Raw genomic sequence first — 22,355 nt, 5'->3', positions numbered from 1 at the left:
GTGTCAATTCCTCCTCCTTGTGAAGAACGCCTGTGCTTTCCACATAGGCCCAAAGAACTTCACTCTGGGTCTACTTCAGGTGGAACAAATCAGCTTTAGATCATGGGGCTCTACATAAGGTTTCTTCTGTGGAGAAAGTAGTAACACTGCTAAAAATTGTTAAGCATGAAAACTCCCAGGAAGACTTGTTCCATCCTGACTGGCCCAGGTGAATTCACCAGGGATGTTGCTCTTTCTCAGGGAGGACCCCAAAGATAACTTCTCTGATGTGGGAATCAATAAAAGGGTTTGTTAGTCCCTGGTCTATGAAGCATCTGGGCCTTCAAGATTCTAACCCCACTACTGCTCAGAGGCATGCTGATCCTCCTGGGAGCTAAGAGCTGAAATCAGGGTACTGGCCCTACCGCCTCCAAACTTAGGGATCATCATGCCTTGCTTGGATAAAGCCAGAGTAAGCTCGGGGTGTCCTGAGGGGTTGGGACCGGTGTGCATCTTTCTAGGACCACTCAGAGCCGAGGGCTGAGAGGGTGGGGCATTCTTTTAGTCTGTGGGAACTATGGGCTTCCGTGCGTACGGCCGGGCATTGCACGGAGCCCAGGAGACCGCTCTCCATCGGGACCATCGTCCCATTTCCCTATGGCTTCGGTCTTCTCGACTCTCCCGAGGTACAGAGAAGCCTGTCCTAATAGAACAGGGCTGAGGAGCCCGTGCCCGGCGCGCTTCGCACCAGATCTGGCTTCGGACCATAATGTCTTATGTTGCCCCGGAAAGGGGTCAGCCGGCGGCATAGCTACCACGGGTACCTGCCGAATCCTTCCGGGAGCTACCACTGACAGATCAGTCTCGCGCTCAGCCCCAGGAATCTCTTCGGTCGTTAAGCCCCGCCCCCCATGGCTCGCCCAATCCAGACCCAGCTCCCGGGCTCCGCCTCCACGTTCCTTATTACCACTTCCGGTTCGCTCCCGGAAGTTGCGCTGTGGAGCCAAATTTGAAGCCTGCGGGGACGCGGGGGCGCGGCCCCGAAGCTGGACCCGTCGAGGTTTCCTTGGCTGCCTGTTCCGCTTTAGATCAGTCATCATGCCTATCCGTGCGCTGTGCACCATCTGCTCCGACTTCTTCGACCACTCCCGAGATGTGGCCGCCATCCACTGCGGCCACACCTTCCATCTTCAGTGGTGAGTGACCACAGTGGCGGGGCCGGGCTCTCGGCCTTGTACGGCTACAGAACTGGGCGGTGTTGGGTCCCCCGGCGGAGCCCAGACAGGTGATTAAGATGGCACTAGACTGATTCCCACGGTAGGTTCCCAACCTGAGCAGAGGCGGGTCTGGGCAGGCTTCCCGGAGGAGGTAACAGCTGAACTGAGTCCAGGGAAACAGAGTTGGTTCGGTGAACATAAAGTAGGGGCTTCCTTGATCCGCCAGCAGAGAGAAGTGACTTCAAAATTATTAGTCCGGGCAGAGGTGACTTTCGCCAAATTAACGAGGGCTTTTATTTCTTTGAGATAACCTGGTAGGCCTCTGGCTATCCGACTTGTGGTTTGGTTGATGGTTTGGGATTATTCCACCCAGAGTCATCTCGTTGGTTGGACTCCTCAGTGTATTCACTGACGCCAAGAATCCCAAGATAACTTGGAAGAAAGGGCAAGGAGGCACCTGGATGGCTCAGTTGGTTAAGCACCTGCCTTCGACTCAGGTCATGATTTCAGGGCCCTGGGACGGAGCAAGTCTGCTTCTCCCATGCCCTCTGTGATCTCTCTCTCTCTCTCTCAAATAAGTAAATAAAATCTTTAAAAAAAAAAAAAAGCCAAAGAAACATGGAGGGCAAGGAGGTGCTCCCTAATCCAGCCATCCTACTGACCCTTTGAATGTACAGCTGGTGAGGAAAGATTCCCTTAGCATCTGTGGACTGGCTGATTCAGAGCTCTTTTTTGAAAGTGAAATATAATTGACATATCATATTATATTAGTTTCAGTTGCACAACATATTGATTCATCAGTTCTGTACATTAGTCGATGCTTACCACGATTTAATTGTGGTCATTGTCTGTCACTATACAGCAGTATTTTTTTTAAGATTTTATTTATTTATGGGGCACCTGGGTGGCTCAGTTGGTTTAGTGACTGCCTTCACCTCAGGTCATGATCCCAGGGTCCTGGGGTCCAGCTCCCTTCTCAGTGGGGAGTCTGCTTCTCCTTCTTCCACTCCCTCTGCTTGTGCTCTAATTAATTAATTAATTAAAATATTTAATTTATTTATTTGAGAGAGTGAGTGAGAAAACTGCAGAGGGAGAGGGAAAAGCAGGCCCCTTGCTGAGCAGGGAGTCCAGTGTGGGGTTTGATTCCAGAACCCTGGGATTATGACCTGATGGGAAGGCAGACACCCAACCTGCTGGGCCACCCAGGCACTCACCATACAACAGTATTACTGAGCATATTTCCTACGCTTTCCTTTTCATCTCCATGACTTATTTATTTATTTGTTTGTTTGTTTTTTAAATGATTTTATTTATTTATTTGACAGAGAGGGAGATCACAAGTAGGCAGAGGCAGGGGGAGAGAGAGGAAGGGAAGCAGGTTCCCTGCTGTGCAGAGAACCTGATTCGGGGATCGATTCCAGGACCCTGGGATCATGACCTGAGCTGAAGGCAGAGGCTTTAACCCACTGAGCCACCCAGGCACACCATGACTTATTTATTTTATAACTGGAAGTTTGTACCTCTTAATTCCCTTTATCTATTTCCAGAACTTTTCCATCATTCCAAACAGAAACACTGTATCAATAAGTGACAACTCTCCATTACCCCTCTTCCCCATTGCCCCCCAAACCTTTGTTTTACCCTTGTCTCCTTGAATTTTCCTATTCTGGGTGTAAGTGGAGTCATACAGTTATTTGTTCTTTGGAGTTTTGCTTACTTCACTAAGCGTAATATTTTCAAGGTTCATCCATGCTGTAGCATGTATGAGAATTTCATTCCTTTTATGACTAAAATTCAATTGTATGGGAATACCACATTTTATTTATCCCTTCATCTGTTAAAGGATGTTGGGTTGTTTCTGTGTTTTGGCTGCTATGAATAATGCTACAATGAACTGGTGTAGAAGTATCTGTATAAGTGCCTGCTTTCATTCCTTTTGGGTTATACCCAGAGGTGGGATGACTGGATCATATGGTAATTCTATGTTTAATTTTTTGAAGAACTACTTTACTGTTTTCCACATTGACTGCACCATTTTACATCCCCAGCAGCAATGCACAAGGGTCCAATTTCTCTACATCCTTGTCAACACTTCTTATTTTCTGTTTTTGTTTTTTTTTATAATAGTTATCTAATGGGTATTTTTTTTAATGTGTGTGTTTACAACTTCCCTTTTACCATGCTTTCACTGAATTCTGTAAGTCTTCTTACGTGGTCTTTTCATTTTCACTCATCTCAACGTATTCTCTAATTTCCTTTATGATTTCTTCTTTGATCCATCAGTTATTTAAGAGTGTGTTAATTTCCATGTATTTGTGAATTTTCCAGTTTTTTTTTTTACTGGAAAAAACTGGTTTTCAGTTTCATTCCATTGTGATCAGAAAAAACACTTTGTATGATTTTAATCTTTTAAAATTTATTGGTACTTGTTTTGTGGCCCAACATATGGTCTATCTTGGAGAATGTTCCGTGTGCACTAGAGAAGAATGCATACTCTGCTGTGATTGGGTGGAGTATTTGTGTGTTAGACCTAGTTGGTTTATGTTGTCTGAATCCTCTATTCCCTTACTGATTACCTGTCTGATTATTTTATCCATTATCAAAAGTGTGGGTTATTGACCTCTTCAACTTTTATTGTATAGCTGTCTATTTCTCTCTTGAATCCTGTCCAATTTTCTTCCATATATTTTTTTGGGCTCTGTTGTTAGGTACATGTGTGTTTATAATTGTTATTTCTTCTTGTTGGATTGTACATTTTATCAATATATAAAGTCCTTCTTTGTTTTTTGTACCTTTTTAACTTGAAGTCTATTTTGTCTGACAATAACCTAGCACTTCAGCTCTCTTTTTGTTACCATTTTTTTACTTATCCTGCTTGGGATTCATTATGGTTCTCTAACTTGTGGAATGGTTTCTGTAATTAGTTTTGGAAAATTATCAGCCATTATCTTTTCAGGTCTTGTCTCTAGTTCATTATCTCTTTTCTTTCCATATTAGTTTCTCATTTGTTATAACAAACTACTACTAACTTGGTGGTTTAAAACAACACAGATTTACTATCTTACAGTTCCAGAGGTCAGAAGTCCAAAATGGGTTTACCGGGTTATAGTCAATGTTTGTAATTAGATATATGCCTTTCTTAGCTCATGGCCCCATTCTCCATCTTTATTTCTCTCTGTATGACTCTGACACCCCTGCTTCACTTAGGGACCCTTGTGATTACATGGGGGCACACCTGGATAATCTCCCTGTCTCAAGGTTTGTTTTGTTTTTTTAAGATTTATTTATTTTTTATTATTATTATTATTATTTTAAAAGGTTTTATTTATTTACTTGACAGAGATCACAAGTAGGCAGAGAGGCAGGCAGAGAGAGAGGAGGTAGCAGGCTCCCTGCTGAGCAGATAGCCCGATGCGGGGCTCAATCCCAGGACCCTAGGATCATGATTTGAGCCGAAGGCAGAGGCTTTAACCCACTGAGCCACCCAGGACCTAACATGGAGCCTAACATGGGGTTCTATCCCTGATCCTCCTGGGATCAGGACCTGAGCCTAAGGCAGACGCTCAATCACAGACACTCAACTGACTGAGCCACCCAGGACGCCCCTGTCTCGAGATCCTAAATCACTCTGCAAAATCACTATTGTCATATAAGGTGAAATATTCACAGTTTTAAGAAATTAGGATATAGACTTCTTGGGGAATGTGCATAATTCCACCTAATACTTTCTTTTTGGAACTCATTATTATATGTATGCTAGAGCTTTTCACATTATTTTCTGTATCTTTTACCATCTCATATATTTTTCTGTCTTTTTGATTCTTGGTGTTTTTTCTGATCTATCTTTTCATTTTACTAATTCTTCAACTGTGCGTAAACTGCCATTAAACTCGTCCATTGAATTCTTAATTTTGGCCATTTTTTATTTTTGAATTTCTGTTTGGTTCTTATTAAATTCTGCCATGCCACCTTTTATTCTGTAGTTCTCTACTGATGTATTTTTTTCTTTTCTAAGATAAACTCTAACCCCACCACAGGGCTCAAACTCACAACCCCAAGATCAAGAGTCACATGCTCTACCGACTGAGCCAGGCACCCCTCTACTGATATTTTCAGTCTTGATTTTTATTTCCTTAGCATGCTGTGTTACATTGTGTCTGACAATTCCCATATCTGAAGTCTTTGTGTGTATGTTCTGGTTTGCATGTGTAGTGCTTTTTCCCTTGTCTATTTGCTTTAAAAAAAATAATAAAATGGGGGCGCCTGGGTGGCTCAGTGGCTTGAGCCTCTACCTTCGGCTCAGGTTGTGATCTCAGGGTCCTGGGATCGAGCCCCGCATCGGGCTCTCTTCTAGGCAGGGAGCCTGCTTCCCTACCTCTCTCTCTGCCTGCCTCTTTGCCCGCTTGTGATCTCTCTCTCTCTCTCTGTCAAATAAATAAAATCTTAAAAAACAAACAAACAACCTAAAACATTTACTTTATGTAATTGGAGTCATACATAATATATCTTTTGTATCTGGCTTCTTTTCCTCCATGTTATGTGTATGTGATTCATCCATAATGTTCTTAGATGTAGACTCACTCATTCTCATCGCTGTATAGCATTGCACTGTGCCTGGGTACCTTTGAATTTATCTCATGCCTAATATATGGAAAAGTATTTAGAGAAAAAAACAGGCCTGGGATGATGGTATTACCTTCCAGAAAGGACTCTGCTTCTCCCTGGTCCCTGGTGGGAGAGTCTACTAATAGGAGACTAATTAGAGTTTAAAGCTTGAGGTTTTGTTGGACCACTCAGATAGATGAGGCGAAGCTGGACCGTGTTTTGCTTTTACCACAACTCGCATTTACTTCTAGTGTACCCTTACTCTGAAAGTGTAGCTCTTTGGAGTCCTAGCTTAAAGTGGGGGTGTTATTGGAATCCCTATCTCTGAGGGACCCTGGGCTTTGGCTGCTGCTCCGTCCTAGTCAGAGCCTGGAATGTTGACAAAAGAGCAGCTCGGGTCAGGACGGCCACACCAACAGGGCCAAAAAAGGGCCGACTGGTCAGAGTGTTTATACCAGTGAGGCCCCGTGGCATGTGCTGTCCCACTGTGATACTACCCTCCTTTGTGATCAGGCATTGGGTCGAGAAGGAATAAGTCAGACACTGTTGTGGTCAGGGTGACTGCCTGGCCTGTACGTCTCTGCCCAAGCAAGGGCTCACCAGTCTGCTTCTCTGCTTCCCATTCCAGCCTAATTCAGTGGTTTGAGACAGCACCAAGTCGGACCTGCCCACAGTGTCGAATCCAGGTGAGGGCGATGGGGTGAAAACACCTTTTCCTTGCTGGGGAGGAGGAATGAGAAAAAATCTCTGAAACTGAACAATATCTTTGACCTTTTTGGACCCTCATGGTTTGAGGCTGAGTAAGCCTTACTTGTGCTTTTGAGTGGCTCAGGAGACCTGCTTGTGACCAAGAATAGCTGGCCGATGGACTTGTTGCCCGGGCTGGTCTTCACCTAGCTAAATTTGACCTCCTTCCTTGCCTTTCCCCATCCTCAGTGCCTAGCACCTAGAGTTGGGTGTCTTTTGAACAGTTACCACATGGGTCTATGGTGACATGACTTCAGTAACCACCAAACCAGTGGCACCAGCGTGGGGCACCTATGGGGTTACAGAGCTAATCTGATTCCAAGGGACGTGCTGTGAAAAGTTAGGCCTGAGAACAGGCCTGGCTCTATGTTAAGCAGCATGTCCATTCCTGTCGGCCTTGCACGTGACCCAGCTATACAGTCATACCCTCTCTTGTCCTTTCATCCAGGTTGGCAGAAGAACCATTATTAATAAGCTCTTCTTTGACCTTGCCCAAGAGGAGGAGAGTGTCTTAGATGCAGAATTCTTAAAGGTACCTGGGATTTATGTCATGCTATTGCACTGCAAGCCCTCTGAGAATTTACTCTCTGTTCCCTCCCAGGGTGGGTGTGTAAACCGTGGAGATAGAGTCTGGAGGGAGATTTGTAGAGGTTTCAAGGCAGAGGGGAAGAGAGCAAAGGAAAAGTGATGATAAAGACCCAGTCATTGGAGAGAATACACTGTTGGGGAAGAAGGGAGCCACGTGACTGTGAGCCTTCGCCCTTGGGATTTCAAAGCGATTCCCACCAAAGGCCAGAGTGTCTCTCCCTAGGTTCTCTCACCTCGTGGAGGTTGTGCAGCCATCCTTCCCAGCCCACCTTGCTGCTTAGACAGCTAGAAACCGATCAGAAAACTCTTCTAGTCCTCAGCCATGGAGGATGTGTGGACGCACCCACTATTCACAAACCTGGCTGTGCCTAAAAACTGTGGGGAAGCTTGGTATATATCCAGTTGCTTGAGTCTTTCAGGAACCAGGAATGGAGGGCAGAACCACTGGAATCAGGATGTGAGCCAGGGCAGAAACCCACCATTCCTCCTATACGTCTTCCCTTCAAGTCCAAGATTTAACTTTCTTTGTGTACCGGGGGGGACTGAATTGGTCAAAACCTCTTGAGAAAGTGGGATTGGGAATCACAATGCACCTGGACACGAGGGTTCATTTGCTGGGCATCTGTCAGCCCAGGGTTCATTCATTTGGCCTTGGCCCCGGAGTGCTGTGATGTCCTTGGAACCTTCCTGCTTCAAGAACGTAGAGCTTTTATGCTTAAAGCCAGCACGTTCATCGTCATGGTAACTGCTCCTGGTTTTAAGCTGAGTCCTCCCTGTGATAAAGACAACAAAGGCAGCTTCCTTTCTTTCTGGCTTTCAAAGCTAGATCTAGGAGACAGAGAGGCAGCATCTTGAGTAGTCTGAAGCAAGGGCTTGCAGGCAACTTGCTTAGGTGTAGGAGGCAGGCAATTTGGGGGAGCTTTGGGTTGGTGTCTGTTCTCTGGCAGCCTGTGCATGCCCTTCTCTACCCACCATTTGCCTCCAGGATATTCTGCCAACACTGAGCCACCCAGCCACCAAAAGCTTTTGCCCTAGAGTCCTGGGTGGGGGATTTTGACAGAAGGGAGCTCATCCCTCTACTGGGGCTGGTCTTTAGGATTGGTCACCGGTGAAATTCTGAGTCTCGTGCTGACCTGGAAAGGGTGATCTGAGGGAAACTTTGCCTGAATTCCATCCAGCACCACCATGAACCCTTGGCCAAGCCTTTCAGTTCTATAGTGCCTGGTTTTCCTGCTTATGGAAAACTTCTCTTGCCCCTGGGGGTGTTGAGTGCTCCGAACTCCTGAATGGGAGCTGGACTCATTTCTGCCCCAGCCTCTCAGTGGTTCTGTGGCAGTGGTTCTGTAACTTAACACCCGGGCTTTGAGAGGTTCATTTGACCCTCACAATAGTCTGGTTAGAGCCTAGCACGTGTGAGGTTTCATCCAGAGACACAAAGTTGTCCCAGCTTACCTACTTTATTAGGGTTGGAAGATTCGTGGTACACAGAGCCAGCTCAGAGCTTGGAGAGAAGTAGACTGTGGAGCAAGCAGGACCTGGGGTAGAGGGAAGGAGTGGTGACCCAAGGTCCTTAGCCCTCCCAACTCTGTCCCCAGTGAATGAAGCCCAAAGAGTGTAAGGGCCAGCACAGGGCCAAGGAAGTGGTGGAAGCCTCTGCTGTGAGACTGATCCCACAGGTCCAACTTCACTTCTCTTGCCCCTTTCTGGCCCCTCTCTTGCCCTGTTCTGCCTCCTTCCCTGTCCCAGGGTCTTGTACTTGAGATTATTTTCCTCCATCTTACCTACTTTTTAAAAAAAGCATAGAGATAAAAAAACAAGACGTATCTCTCCACTGTGGGCCTAGCTTGGCCATGACATATATCAGGGTCTGAGCCTTCCTGGACCTGCAGGCCTCATTGTCCCCTCCTGAATCTCCCTGCAAGCCTTTGGGATGCTGTGTGGAAGCCAGGTATGATGCCTTTCTGCTTCTTATTGTGGATATTCCCTTGTAGAATGAACTGGATAACACCAGAGCCCAGCTTTCTCAGAAAGGTGAGTTAGTAAGAGACAAGGGGTCCTGGGAAGCCCCTGACCTAGGTGCTTGGGGGAGAGGCCCTGGGAAGAATGGTTCCAGCCTTCTGGTGAAGCTAGGGGCTCTCCCTGCTTTGTACAGCCTAAGAATTTTGCCAGCTCTTATGATTGGCAGGAAAGGGGAGGAAAGGGAGGTGCCTCAAGCTGTCTACCTAGGCCCAATGAGCTTTCTCTCTTTGTCTGAGGACAAAGAGAGAGCCCCAGGACTGGGGCTGGGAAGGGACTACCAAATGGGACAGACTATTTCTAAGAGAGAGTTTGGCTGCTGAGTTTCGCAGGAAACCTGCTTGAGTTCTAAGATGATGAATTAACTAGACCCTTGGGAGTGGAGAGCAGTGAAATCTTTACTCAAGTAGTTCTAAGCAGCAGAAAGAGGGTCTCATCCCATGCGTGAAGAGACTCTGCCTTAGCTTCCTTAGCTTCCCTGGCTTGGTATATGCCAGAGAGAGAAGCAGGCCACCCAACTTGCTGACTGGAGACTTGTTCCTTACGTGGCTCTGGGGTGCGGTGCTGGAGCCCAAGGGCTCAGGTTCTTACACTGATGAGTGAACAGGCCTTCCCCCTTCCCACCCCTGCTGCAGAGAAGGAGAAAAGGGACAGTCAGGTCATCATTGACACCCTGCGGGACACGCTGGAAGAGCGCAACGCCACCGTGGAATCCTTGCAGAAGGCCTTAGACAAGGCCGAAATGCTGTGCTCCACCCTCAAGGTGTGTCCCCAGGTCCTGTGGGCACAAGTCGGTTGCCCTCGTCTTGTGCTTCTGCCTTGGTCATTACCTTCGTTTGTGCAGTTATAAAATGGAGGCAAATCCCTTCTTCCCCAGGCCACCCATATTGTACCATCCTGCTCATAAGCAAAGGGTCGCATTGGCCGTGCTTATGGATTTTGTGCCAGGTAGTATGAAGAGGTGAGGCCTTCCCGGCCGGGTCAGCTCAGCCAAGACCTCAGTGAGGCTGGACCTTGTTTCCAAAAGTGGTTTGTACTCCACCGATGAAGCCAGACTGAGGAACCTTCCATTAGCACTCTAGTCCTTGGCTGGGCTGCTCTCTGGAGCCAGATCAAACAGCATCCCAGGGAGGAGCAGGGGGCCTTTGAAGTCAGATGTGCTGAGCTGACCGGGCAGATCAAAGCCTGTAGGCAAGGCGCTCTAGACCCAGATGAATTTTGTATCAGGTTGGGTTGGTGAGCCTCTTGCTCTCTAAGGGGCATGAGGCGATTGATCTGAACCTGCAGTTGATATTCTGGCCTTGTAAGAAGGAGCAGTCCTTGCTGGATGCCATTTGAAAGGGAATGGGAGCCATCTTTGTGAACAGACAGAGCCCCTGGGTGTTTGTTGTCTCTGTTCCTGCTTGGTGGCTGGGCTGGATCACGTGGCTTGGCCAGTGGGAGGGAAGGAGTGAATCAGTACTTGACTGCAGAGCGGGCATCTTCGATGGCATTCCCAGGTCAGAGATGGAGTGCTTTTGTGCTGAGGGCAGCCTGGCCCACTGCTTCTGGTCCAGCTCTCCTATCCTGATTGGTAACTGTCCTTGGGTCTAGATGGTGGATAATGAGACCTGGATTTGTGTTTCTTCAGCTGCCTATGCGACATGCACCCTGAGCCCTTAAGCCATGGGACCTCAGCAGCTCACAGTGGGCCTGTAGATAGTGGGATATGCCTGGGGTAAGACACATCGCGGGAGGAAGCAAGCAGGGAGGTGAAGGAGTAGCTGGTGTAGGGCCTCAGAGCAGAAAAAGCACAAGCCAAAATGGGGCCCAGGAGCCTTCCTCCCGGGGGGCTGGGGACACACAGTTATGGGCATTTGGAAAAGTGGGCAGTTCCAGAGTAGAGTTCTCAGGATGACTTTAGCCGTGGTGCCTGGGATCCTCCAAGCAACAGGTAGGCATGGGTGTGTTTGCTGTGCAGAAGCAGATGAAGTACTTGGAGCAGCAGCAGGACGAGAGCAGGCAAGCCCAGGAGGAGGCACGCCGACTCAGGACCAAGATGCGAACCATGGAGCGGTGAGCCCGGCGCTGGGACCACCCTCAGCTCACTCCTCCAGCCCCGGGGCCCAGCTCCTAGGACTGCAGTGGGGCTTTGATCACCTCCGCGGCTCAAATCTCCATCGGCCATGTGGAGCTCAGGCCAGCGGGGTGTGGGCCCCCGTATCCTCACTCAGCCTCGGGGGGCTCCTCCACTTGCCATGGGACCCCTGGCCTCAGTCCTCCCCCTTTCTGTTGTCTGTGGCCCAGTGACCTGGCAGGTCTTTGGCTCCAGAGACCCTTCTCCGGGGATCTCTGACCTTGAGGACCTGTCAGCACCCGTTCTTCCCCAGCAGCATCCCTGCAGCTGCGTTCGGCTCTGCTGCGGGGCCTTTCTTTGGGTAGACTCGCTTGCTAAAGCATGCTGGCAGGCCAGGCTGTCACCATAGCAACAGCAGCAAAGGAGAGCAGAGCTGCACTGGGTACCTACCCATCAGCCTCTAGATTCTAAATGTCGTGGGCTGGGTGTTTTTCAGAATTGAGCTCCTGCTCCAGAGCCAGCGACCCGAGGTGGAGGAGATGATCCGAGACATGGGTGTGGGACAGTCCGCGGTGGAGCAGCTGGCTGTGTACTGCGTGTCCCTCAAGAAGTGTGTACTCTGGCCCCTGTGGCCCAGTCTAGGAGCTAAGCCACAGAACCCTCTCTGTTGCCCATCTCTTACAAAGCAGAGCAGGCTGAGTAAAGGGGCAGGCTCTGGAGCTATCCTGCCTCAGTTGAACCGTGACCCCACCTTTCACCATGTGGCTAGGAGTCAATTTCTTAGCCTCTGACCAGCTTCCTGCGTGGGGATAGTAATAACTTGTCTCATTGGGTTACTGAGAGAATGAGTGTGAAGAGAAGTGTTATTCCTTTTTTTTTTTTTTTTTTTTTTTAAGATTTTATTTATTTATTTGACAGAGAGAGAGAGAGAGGGAATACAAGCAGGGGGGATTTGGGAGGGAGAAGCAGGCTCCCCACTGAGCAGGGAGCCCCATGTGGGGCTTGATCCCAGGACCCTGGGATCACAACCTGAGCTGAAGGCAGATGCTTAACTGACTGAGCCACCCAGGTGCCCTAGAAGTGTTATTCCTAAGCAGACTGGCACCATTCTCTGAGCTATGTAAGCCCCATCGTGATAAATGGAGTCTGTTTCCCATCAGCACTTACCGACTCCGCCTAACTTGAATCAGAAACTTTGCTCAGATTCGCCACTACTGTGGATGTGAGGTGGAAAGGGGCCACATGGCTGACAGGCACGGAGGATCCCAGATGTCTCCAGTGAGGGCCAGGTGGTATAGGGGCCTCTTCCTGAGGCCCTAGTGAGGGTGGGGCTTCCTGCATACCCTCTCCAGTCACCAGGGCCTGCAGGACAGGCAGGGAACAGAGACTCCTCCTGCCCCTTGCAGAACCCTCCGCAGCCCCACCATGTTGGGCTCAGGGGTCAGAGTAGGGAGGAGACCTGGCTGAGGAGACAGCCTGGGCTCTATATTTGTTTGGTGCTGGGGTGCAGTCTGACCAGCAGGGTGCCCCATTCTGACATCCCTTTTCTTGGCCCCCTCATAGAGAGTATGAGAATCTCAAAGAGGCTCGGAAAGCCTCAGGGGAGCTGGCAGACAAACTGAAGAAGGACTTGTTTTCTTCCAAAAGCAAGGTAACAGTGGAGAACCAAAGGTGAGGGGCATGGTGGCTGTCCTTTTGTCATGCTCGTTCCTGTCTCCTGAGCAAAGCGTGGGTCCTGATGGTGCAGCAGACTCCATAGGGCCATTGTGGGCCCACAGGGACTGGTTACTGGGCCCCAGCTCTGGCTCTGTGGCTTGTCCACTTAGGGTAGCTGGTCACTCAGGCATTGCCCTCCCCGTACATGTACATTCATGATGCCCTCTATTCTCCCTGGCCTCTGGCATCTCTCAGCTGCCTGGAGAGCACAGATCCTGAATGTGACAGTGTCAGAGGCCTGCTTTTGTCCCAGGCCCAGAGTAGGAGGAACATACTTGGAACCCGGTTCTTTAAGCACAGCTGCTTTATCTCTGGGCCTGGTGCCTCCATGGGCTGTTGGGTGTAGAACACAGCCCTAGTTCCCGGGCAGCTCAAGATGGGCACGGACAGGCCCCACAAAGCCAGGGACTCCCCGTGTGTCCTCAGACTCTTCTGGACCCGGGGCTCCCATGAGCGTGCGCTGGGTAGCAGCAGGTGGGGGCAGAGCACACGGCCGCTTGCTGGCCTGGTCTTTACTCCCTATACTTTCTTATAGTTGCAGACAGTCTACTCTGAACTAGACCAGACCAAGTTGGAGCTGAAGTCAGCCCAGAAGGATCTACAGAGTGCTGACAAGGAGATCGTGGTAAGGGACATCCCTGGCCAGGCGGGAATGAGGGGTTGTTTGTGCGTCCTCTGAGAGCCTAGGAACCTATGTCCCAGTCCGTGGCAGTGGTTCAGGGTTCCCTGCATCCTCCTGGCTCAGAGGGGGTGAGGATGTATACCTTGGCCCTGATTTGGAGCCTGGGCCTCCTCAGTAGGGGACAGACAGCACCGTGGGTCTTCTCCTACAGCCTGTCCTGTACCTATATCCCCAGGGACATAGCCTCACTGCAGGAGAGGCTTCACCAGAGAGGGGTTCTGAGACTGGATGATCCCAGGGGTTCGGGATGTTGGGGGTTTGGGCCTTGTTCTGCTCCCAGTGGGCTTGCCTGTTGTGCATGTCATCCACGTCCTTGGCGGTCTCTCTGGGCTTGCTGCCTCAGCCTTCCTTTCACACTCTTCTCTTTCCTTCCCCAAGAGCCTGAAAAAAAAGCTAACGATGCTGCAGGAAACCCTGAACCTGCCACCAGTGGACAGTGAGACTGTCAACCGCCTGGTTTTAGAGAGGTTTGTTGACTTTCTGGGGGTGTGCAGGGGTCATAAGCTGGAAGAACTCCCCGGGAAGGGTCTTCACTACTCCTGGCTTTGGTTGGGTGGGTGGTCCATGTGGGCCTGAAGGCTGTAGGCCTCCTGCCCTGGGACATAGCCAAGATGTAGTTGAAAAACAGCTTTGAGGCAAGCTCTGGGCTCTGACAAGGAAAGGTCGGCCAGAGAGAACCTAGGGACGGGCAGGGAAGGGACACAAACGTTGACTGTCCGCACACTTCCTGTTTATGGAATGCTTACCAAATGCATCTGTCTGCCCCAGATTCTGAAACAAACATGAAACCAGTCACCAAAATAAATTCCCCACTGCTCTCAGGAATGTGTGCATTAAAGCTGCCGGCAGGGGGAGCCAAGAGGCAGAGGGATGGACGTCCCTGCCAGGACCGGCTGCCCATTCCTCCCGAGTGTTTCACAGAAGCTGACCAGCTAAGGCACCTCAGGGCTGTTCTGCCTAGCTGCCCAGCTGCTAGCCCAGACGGAAAGCACATAAGCCAGTGGCCCAGACTTTTATTTGAGTCACTTTTCAGTGTCATTTGGAAAATCATTATGCTCCTTCTTCCTCACATACAATCAGTTGTTGGAGTTGACCGGATCCCCGGCCACCACCTGAAGGTGTGGCTGGTGACCATCCTCCGGCTTCTCCTGTCTACCCAGGTTATCAGCTCCTGGGCTTCACATCATTCCCTCCCCCACCAGACATTCCCAGACCTCTCGGCACTGTACCTGAGGCACTCGTGGAACCAGCCCGTGTGCACACACCTGGTGATGAGTAGACCGGGAGCCACATCTTGCTCTGTGTTCCTCACATGAACTTCCTTACACGAACATTCCTCACCGGGGAGTGAGTGCCAACAAGCCAGGGTCCTCTCATTCTCATCGTACCTTTAGTTCTTCAACCGTACTCTTTCCTTTTTACCTCAGACCCTCCAGTGTCTCCTCATGGAGCTAGAGCTGCCCGCCCACCCGTCTGGGTTGGACTGAGAAATGGCTGTGGGAGTGTGATTTTCTGTGAGGTCCAGTGTGTTGCCGATTTGGACAAACTAGACTCTGTGTCTGGTCCTTCCTCCCCACTCCACTCTCAGAGCCCGGTGGCCATGGTGGCTTGAAAGCCCAGGTAGCACAAGGGCTCTGTGAGGAGCCTGGCTTGTGGAGATCTGATAGTCTCAAAGGCCATCTCATGTGGTCAGGCATTTAGAACTCAAACTGCCTTAAGGCAGGAAGTAAAAATCCTTTTCCTAGGCTGTCACTCCAGGCTGCTATCTACAAGCTCCACTGTGCTCCCTGTACTTCCCACTCCGTGGGCCTCAGGGCATTTCCACACACTTGTGCTCTGTGTCTGGCATCCACAGTGAGGGATGCCTCGAGGCTCACTGGGACTCTGCATACCTGCTTTTGCTTAATTTCTTTACCACTCCGCACCAGAATGAGGCCTAGACTTCTGTAGCAGGTTCTCACTGAGGGCACACTGCATGTCAGGCCCTCTCAGTACTCTTGTAGCTCGTGGTCCAGTAGGGTAGACAAACTGGGGGGGGGGATCAGATGGCGAAGCCCCAAAAGCCCCCGGCCATGACAGGCCACAAGGACAGGCCAGATCCCATGACAAGAAAAGTGGTGCTTATCCATTTGCATCTAGAGGTTTCAGTGAGGGCTAAGCTCCGGCTCTTGGGGCCGGGGCATGTGGGAGCCTCCAGGGTGGGCAGCTCGGGCTGCGGGGGGTAGTGGGGTGTGGCACAGCTGCGGAGAGCGGGGTGTGATGAGGTTTATTGACCCTCTGGGGTGGGAGATAGTGGCAGAGGACTTGCTGGGGTTGGTAGATAGAGGCAGAATTAACAGATACTACAACAGTGTTGCTGCAAATGCTCCTGGCTCCTGCTTTATGCTGTGGCTCCCAGAGGGGGAAGCAAAGCAACCAGCATGGCATGGGTTTGAGGTGGGTTTGTGCAACCTTTGTTTTCACTTGCAGGCAAGAAGGCTCCAGGGACCTGGCCAGGGAAAGGAAGAGATAGTTCAAGCTTCCCACATTGCTTACCCACCCAAATCAGTGCAAGTAGTTCGCTTTCCTCCGATCCACATGCCCCAGTGGGCTCCCAGCCAGGGAATCATACCCTCACAGGACATCCCTCTGTTCTTGAGCAGTGGGAGTAGGGCTTTGGACACCCCTGAAGACAAGGTCCCTAAAGGAAGGATGTTCTTGGGGCTTCCCTGCCACTCCCCAGAGTTCTCTGACCACAGGAGCGCCACCAGGCCTGGGTAGGCTGGAAAAATCCCAATAGCTGCAGTTTTCTAAGAGAATACCGCCAGCCCTCATTATAAAGGTAACAACATACTCATCATTGAGAATTTGGAAAATACGGACTTAGCACAGAGGTCGCTGTTTACGTGTGATATATTTTCTTCAAGTCCTTTCTTTCTATGTGGAGAAAGATTGGGTGAGGGGGGTGTGTGTGCACCAATACTGTACTTTCCATAGAATTGTTTTCCTAAATTACAGTGGCAAAACATACCTGACAAAATTTACCAGCATTTTCAAGGGCACAATTCGGTAACATTACATACGTGATGTGGTTTCATCTCCACCAGCCACCTCTGGAACCCTTTTCATCTTGAAAAACTGAAACTCTGTATTCATTAAACAGTAACTTCCATTTTCCAGCCCCCAGCACCCACCACTCTACTTTGTGTCTCTATGATTCTGATTACTCCAGATACCGCATTTAAGGGGAGTCATTCGGTATTTGTCTTTTTGTGACTCGGCTCAATGTGATGTCCTCAGGGTTCACCCATGTTGTAGCAGGTTGGACGTGTATAGCACATTTTGCTTATACATTGGCTGGTGGCCGGACATCTGGGTTGCTTCCACCTTTTAACTGTTGTGAGTATGCGGCTATGAACATAGCTGTGCGGATGTCTCTTTGAGATCCTGCTTTCAGCTCTGGATGTATATCCAGAAGTGGAGCGGCTGGATCATATGGTAATTCTATTTTTAGCTTTTCGAGGAACTGCTGTACTATTTTACACGACAGATGTACCATTTTATATTCCCACCAACAGTACACAAAGATTCCAATTTTTTTTTTCCAGGATTTTATTTTTAAGTCATCTCCATACTCAGTGTGGGGCTCGAACTCATGACCCTGAGATCAAGAGTTGCCCACTCCACGCAGTGGGCCAGCTGGGCGCCCCAGGGTTCCAATTTTACCACATCCTCACCTACACTTGTTCTTTTCTGTTAGTTTGGGTTTTTGTTGTTGTTTCTAGCAGCCATCCTCCTGGGTGTGAAGTAGTAGCTCATGGTAACCTTGATGTGCATCACCCTAATGACCAGTGACGTTGAGCATCTTTTCATGGGCTTACTGGCCATCTGTGGATCTTTTCTGGAGAAAAGTCTATTCAGGCCGTGGGCCCAGTTTTGAACTAGCTTGTTTGTTTTCCATTAGAGGGCTACAGTTCTATCTATATTCTGAATTTTAGTCCTTTATGAGAGAGATGATTTGCAAATAGTTTCTTCCATTCTGTGGATCACCTTCTTATTCTGTTAACGGTGTCTTTTTTTTTTTTTTAAGATTTTATTTGTTTATTTGACAGAGACAGAGATAGCGAGAAAGGGAACACAAGCAGGCGGAGTGGGAGAGGGAGAAACGGGCTTCCCGTGGAGCAGGGAGCCCGATGCGGGGCTCGATCCCAGGACCCTGGGATCATGATCCCACAACTCCAAGATCATGACCCGAGCCAAAACCAAGAATCAGATGCTCAATTGACTGAGCCATCTGGGTGCCCAAGCAGTGTCTTTAGATGCACATAATTTTAAATCTTTTTGGAGTCCAACTTGTCTGTTTTTTCTTTTATCACAGAGTTTCATATTACTTTTTAAATGTCACGTATGAGCATTTCCCCCATGTTATTACATTTACTCTCCAAAAACATGAGTTTAATGTCTGCATCATATTCAGGCTGTGAAGGTGCCAGCCCTCTGGGGAGTCATTTGACTATTTTCAATATTATGCCATTTGCCGTCTCCATCAGTCTGTGGACACATCTCTGGCCCCTTGCACTACATTCTGACAAATGAAGCTATTTGGTCAAAACGCAGCCTTTTGTTTGTACACTTGGGTTTTGTGTGTGTTTTGCTTTCTTCCTTCCATGTCTTGAAGACTTTCACTGGTCCCATGACTAAAGCACTAAGTCAAGTGGTTTTTTCCATAGAGATTCAGGCTTCCTTGCAGGGTGGCCCTAAGCCAGATGTGGGCTCCAGACCCCTGGAACCAGGCCATCTCTGATGCTTCAGGGACTATTGTCCTTCTGGACTGCCATGGTGGTCCAGAGTAACCAGGCCAACTCTGCCTATAGCCCAGCCCCTATGGAGATGCTGAGCCTAAAGCTTCGCCGACCAGCCTTTGGTGAGGACATTGACCTCAATGCCACCTTTGATGTCAACACCCCTCCATCCCAGGCCTCCAGCATCCATCATGGCCGTGCCAAGAAGCTCTGCCAAGAGATAGCACGGTAAGTAGTAGTCCCTGGCCCTGTCCACAGCCTCGAGGGAGGATAACGAAGAGGTCTCTGCTGGCCTTGCCCTTGCCACTCCAAGTGGCTGACAGGGCAGTGAGTTTCACCTGGAGTTGGCCATGACTTTGGTTCTGACCACCTCTTCTTCCCTCTCCTGAGTTCTTCTCTTGCTTGTTTTAGTCATCACTATCACCCTTTAAGCAAATGTGCTGTAATGTGAGTTGGAGAGAACACAGGGGTCCCAGTAGGGTCAGGTCTGGGTTGATGATGTTGGGGGATATGTGTGCTCCCCATACCTTGAATGCCTGCCCACCAGAGTCCTGGGCCAGGGACTCCGAACTTTCTCTTCTACTGTGTGCCTCTTGGGCTCATGCTTAGGACCATCTCAAATCATGGAGCCCAGAACTCCATTACCTAAGGGGGTATCCCATGGAGCAGGTGTAAGAAGCTGTGGGGAGTTGCAGGGGGCTGGGTGGGATCTGTACTAGGGGTGTAGAGGACTGGGAATGCCTCCACAGGCATTCCTTAATCAGAGACTTTGGAGATGAGAGAAAGAAATTAAGGTGTTAGGCAGTGAAGGTGGAAGACTACTGGAGAGAGGGCAAAATGGAGAGCCAGCTGGGCTCGCCACCTCTCCCCACCCTCAGGGCTGGATACCTATGTCATACGGTATCAGGCGTGGTAGCCGTGGAAAGCAACCCTTGGGCTGCCGTCAGGACCTACAAGTGCCTAGGGCACTGGTTTCTTGATGTCTCTTTTGCTATAAAGGGTAAGACATTTCTATCATCTTTAGGACTTAAAGGGAGGGTGGGGGAACCCAGGATGTTTCCACCTTGGATCTGCCTCCCCAGGGCCAAACTTGCAGCAAGTGGAGATTCTTCCCATGGTCATCATGTAGCCTCACCACAGGCTATGAGGGCAGGAGTGGAGGGCTCCAGAGCTGACAGGCCCAATCTTGGCTCTGTCCTCGCTTTGAGAAGCCATATGGTCAGAGCTACGTTAACATCCTTTTACCCACCCGGGTAAATACCAGGAGAGGGTATTCAGCTGCTAGTGTTCCTAGGAATTGGATGGAAATACTGTGTCTAGTTCTGGACCTGGGAGTGAATGGCCACGGCCTGGGCCATAATCAGTTCTCCCCCCACACCCTTCCTGCACAGATTATCTAGGAAGATGGCCTAGCCCTGTGTAATGAGAACACTTTCTGAGCTCTCAACCAAGGGTCTTATGGAGCTGGTGGCCCCTCTCTGGGCAGATGCGGCTAAGCCTTAGCTCATGACGTGCCTGCTGCTTGTATGGACATGACTGGGTTTCTTCCTGTGGATGGTGAATCAGCAGGGCCTCCAGCCCCACAAAGAGCCCAGGACATGCTATGGTGCCTAAGGCCTTGGGGAGCATTAGATTTGGCTTGGCTCCAAGTGGAAGCCACAAGACTGGAAAGTGTTTCAGCTTCCCCCTCCCCACTCTGACAGCTGTGATCATGTCCAGCTGTTCAGAGACCTGCACGTGGGGTGGGGCTGACCAATGGGCCTTGGCCAGCACACCGCCATTACAGAAGCCGTGCCCCGTGGTGGCTCCCTAAGGGCTGTGTGCTGAGCCTGGTTTGCCTGGCCTTGTGTCTTGCTCACCTGCCTCTGCCTTCATGTCTTGCTCTCGCAGCTCTCCCATTCTGGACATCCCCAAGAAGATGGCCAAAGGCCCCAAGCAGGTAAGGCTTCCCCGAAGAAGTCAGGCAGTCACCATCCAACCCTTGCCAGGACTGAGTGTGAAGCTGGGCCGCTGAGGGGGCAGGGTCTTGCCAGAGCCCTCTCACTCCTGGCCCAGGACTGAAACACTTTGGAACTACCTGGGAACTCTTCTCATTATCCTTTCTGCATCCGGGTGAGGTGCCAGAAGTCCTGGTCCTGTTCCACTGCCACAACCCGCCCCCTCCTTTGCTGCCACTGAGCTCATCAGGTCTGGCTTTGGGGTCTGCCCTCCAGGAGTCCCAGCTCTCACTGGGCGGCCAGCGCTGTGTGGGAGAGCCAGATGAGGAGCTGGCCAGTGCCTTTCCTGTCTTCATCCGGAATGCCGTCCTCGGCCAGAAACAGCCCAAAAGAGTCAAGGCAGAGCCCTGTCGCAGCACAGATGCAGTGAGTATGGCTTCCCACAAGGGGCAAGTGCCAGTGCTCTTGGGTGGCCAGCCCCCTAGCCTATTAGCCTGGCCCACTCACTTCTTCCTTCTACTTTAGGTAAGGACAGGCTTCGATGGGCTTGGAGGTCGGACAAAATTCATCCAACCTGTATCCTTGTTCTGTAACATTGGGCAGAGCTGAGCTAGCCACACCGTCCCTCACCTGTACCCCCAGCCCCCAGTCTGGCAGTGGCTACAGCCTCAAGTGTGCAGAGCTAGACCTCATTCAGTAGAGTAGAGCTGCCCAGCCCCCAAGCTTAAGCCTTTGCTGCCCAGTCTCTTCTTTAGGCCTCTTCCTTGACATCTTCTTCAGACTGACACATCTACAATCCGCCCACTGCCTGTGAAACCCAAGCCCAAGACTAAGCAGAGAGTGGCGGCGAGACGAGCACTCCCTCCCTCCCAGGCCAAGCTGGACACCTTCCTGTCGTAGTGAGAACAGTGAGCCAGATCAATGGCCAGGTATTGTGCCTCTAAGTTACAGGCCAGGACTGGCTCAGCAGGGGGTGTGGGGGGCATAGCCCCTCTTTTAGGACCAGCCCCAAGGGCAAGGGTAGACAAAAAGATGGGGGTGAGGGTGAGGCCCAGAAGCCTTGCTTTTCCTGCACTCACTGTGCCTGCCCCCCCAACCCCAACTGGGTCTACCATACTGGGCATACTTGTGACTGCTGAAGTGAAACCAGCAGAACTTCCTCCGTGTTGAAGGCTCCTGTTTATAGCCGATGTGCCTGGGCTGCTGCTGGTTCTCAAGACTAAGGTCTTTTGTTGACTGTGTGGACCAAAGTGCCTGGGGCTTCTTGGGCAATTTCAGCCTGCCCAAGCTTCTGCCTGTTTCTGACTTGCTGCTAGGCATGGCCAGAGCTGAGCAGGATGGGGATGGGGGTAGGGAGAGGATGGTTGGGGGGGAGGGGAGATTTCTATGTAAAATAAAAAAGAGTCTTTTCTTCATGGCTCTCGGAATATAAATTTGCATCAACCTTTGACAAACCATTTGGCATAATTTTCTAAAATGGGACCTTCACCTAGACTCAGACTCAGTAGCCCTACCCTGAGGCATGTGCCCCCTCATAGGGCACCAGGAGACCCCAGCAGGAATGAGATCACTGCAGTTGTTTGGTTTTTTTTTAAAGATTTTATTTATTTATTTGACAGAGATCACAAGAAGGCAGAGAGAGAAGAGGAAGCAGGCTCCGTGCCAAGCAGGGAGCCCGATGCGGGCCTCGATCCCAGGACCCTGGGATCATGACCTGAGCCAAAGGTAGAGGCTTTAACCCACTGAGCTACCCAGGCGCCCCTAAATCACTGCAGTTTTGTCTACAGTTTCTAAGCTGGGCACAGGCCAAATGCCATAGGCTGGAAAGCAATTAGGTAAACAGGTATAGCCATACAGGGAAATCCCAGCAAGCAAAATAAATAATCTGTTACCTTTGGGTCTTAACTTCAAGAGCACTTTCTCCCAGACTTTCCCTTATGACCTCTAGCTTGGCTGAGGTCTCCTATACTTCTCTTTCTCACTACTGCGTGGGGGTTCATCTCTCTCTGGGGGGCCCAGAGTGGGCCTGGC

At 50.2% G+C, this 22,355-nt stretch overlaps 1 protein-coding gene across 2 annotated transcripts; it reads left to right on the top strand.

The window, feature by feature from the left end:
• The first annotated feature begins 979 nt into the window (after positions 1 to 979).
• LOC123932080 (TRAF interacting protein) lies at positions 980 to 21,685 on the top strand. 2 transcript variants are annotated; one of them, XM_045989730.1, is made up of 15 exons: positions 980 to 1,175; positions 6,430 to 6,487; positions 6,997 to 7,080; positions 9,128 to 9,167; positions 9,788 to 9,915; positions 11,113 to 11,207; positions 11,705 to 11,818; positions 12,772 to 12,859; positions 13,460 to 13,549; positions 13,985 to 14,073; positions 18,460 to 18,615; positions 20,278 to 20,326; positions 20,601 to 20,750; positions 20,850 to 20,900; positions 21,105 to 21,685. In XM_045989730.1, exons 1-15 carry the CDS (start codon positions 1,078 to 1,080, stop codon positions 21,222 to 21,224), a joined length of 1,410 nt encoding a protein of 469 aa, XP_045845686.1. In that variant the 5' UTR covers positions 980 to 1,077; the 3' UTR covers positions 21,225 to 21,685. The 2 variants fall into 2 exon arrangements, with proteins under 2 accessions (XP_045845686.1, XP_045845687.1); XM_045989731.1 differs by lacking the exons at positions 9,128 to 9,167; positions 9,788 to 9,915.
• Positions 21,686 to 22,355: the final 670 nt, after the last annotated feature.

The sequence above is a fragment of the Meles meles genome, chromosome 20 (genome assembly GCF_922984935.1).
Source record: "Meles meles chromosome 20, mMelMel3.1 paternal haplotype, whole genome shotgun sequence".
Lineage (NCBI taxonomy): Eukaryota > Metazoa > Chordata > Mammalia > Carnivora > Mustelidae > Meles > Meles meles.
Note: the sequence above shows the minus strand (reverse complement) of the source record. Positions and strands in the feature narration are given on the sequence as shown.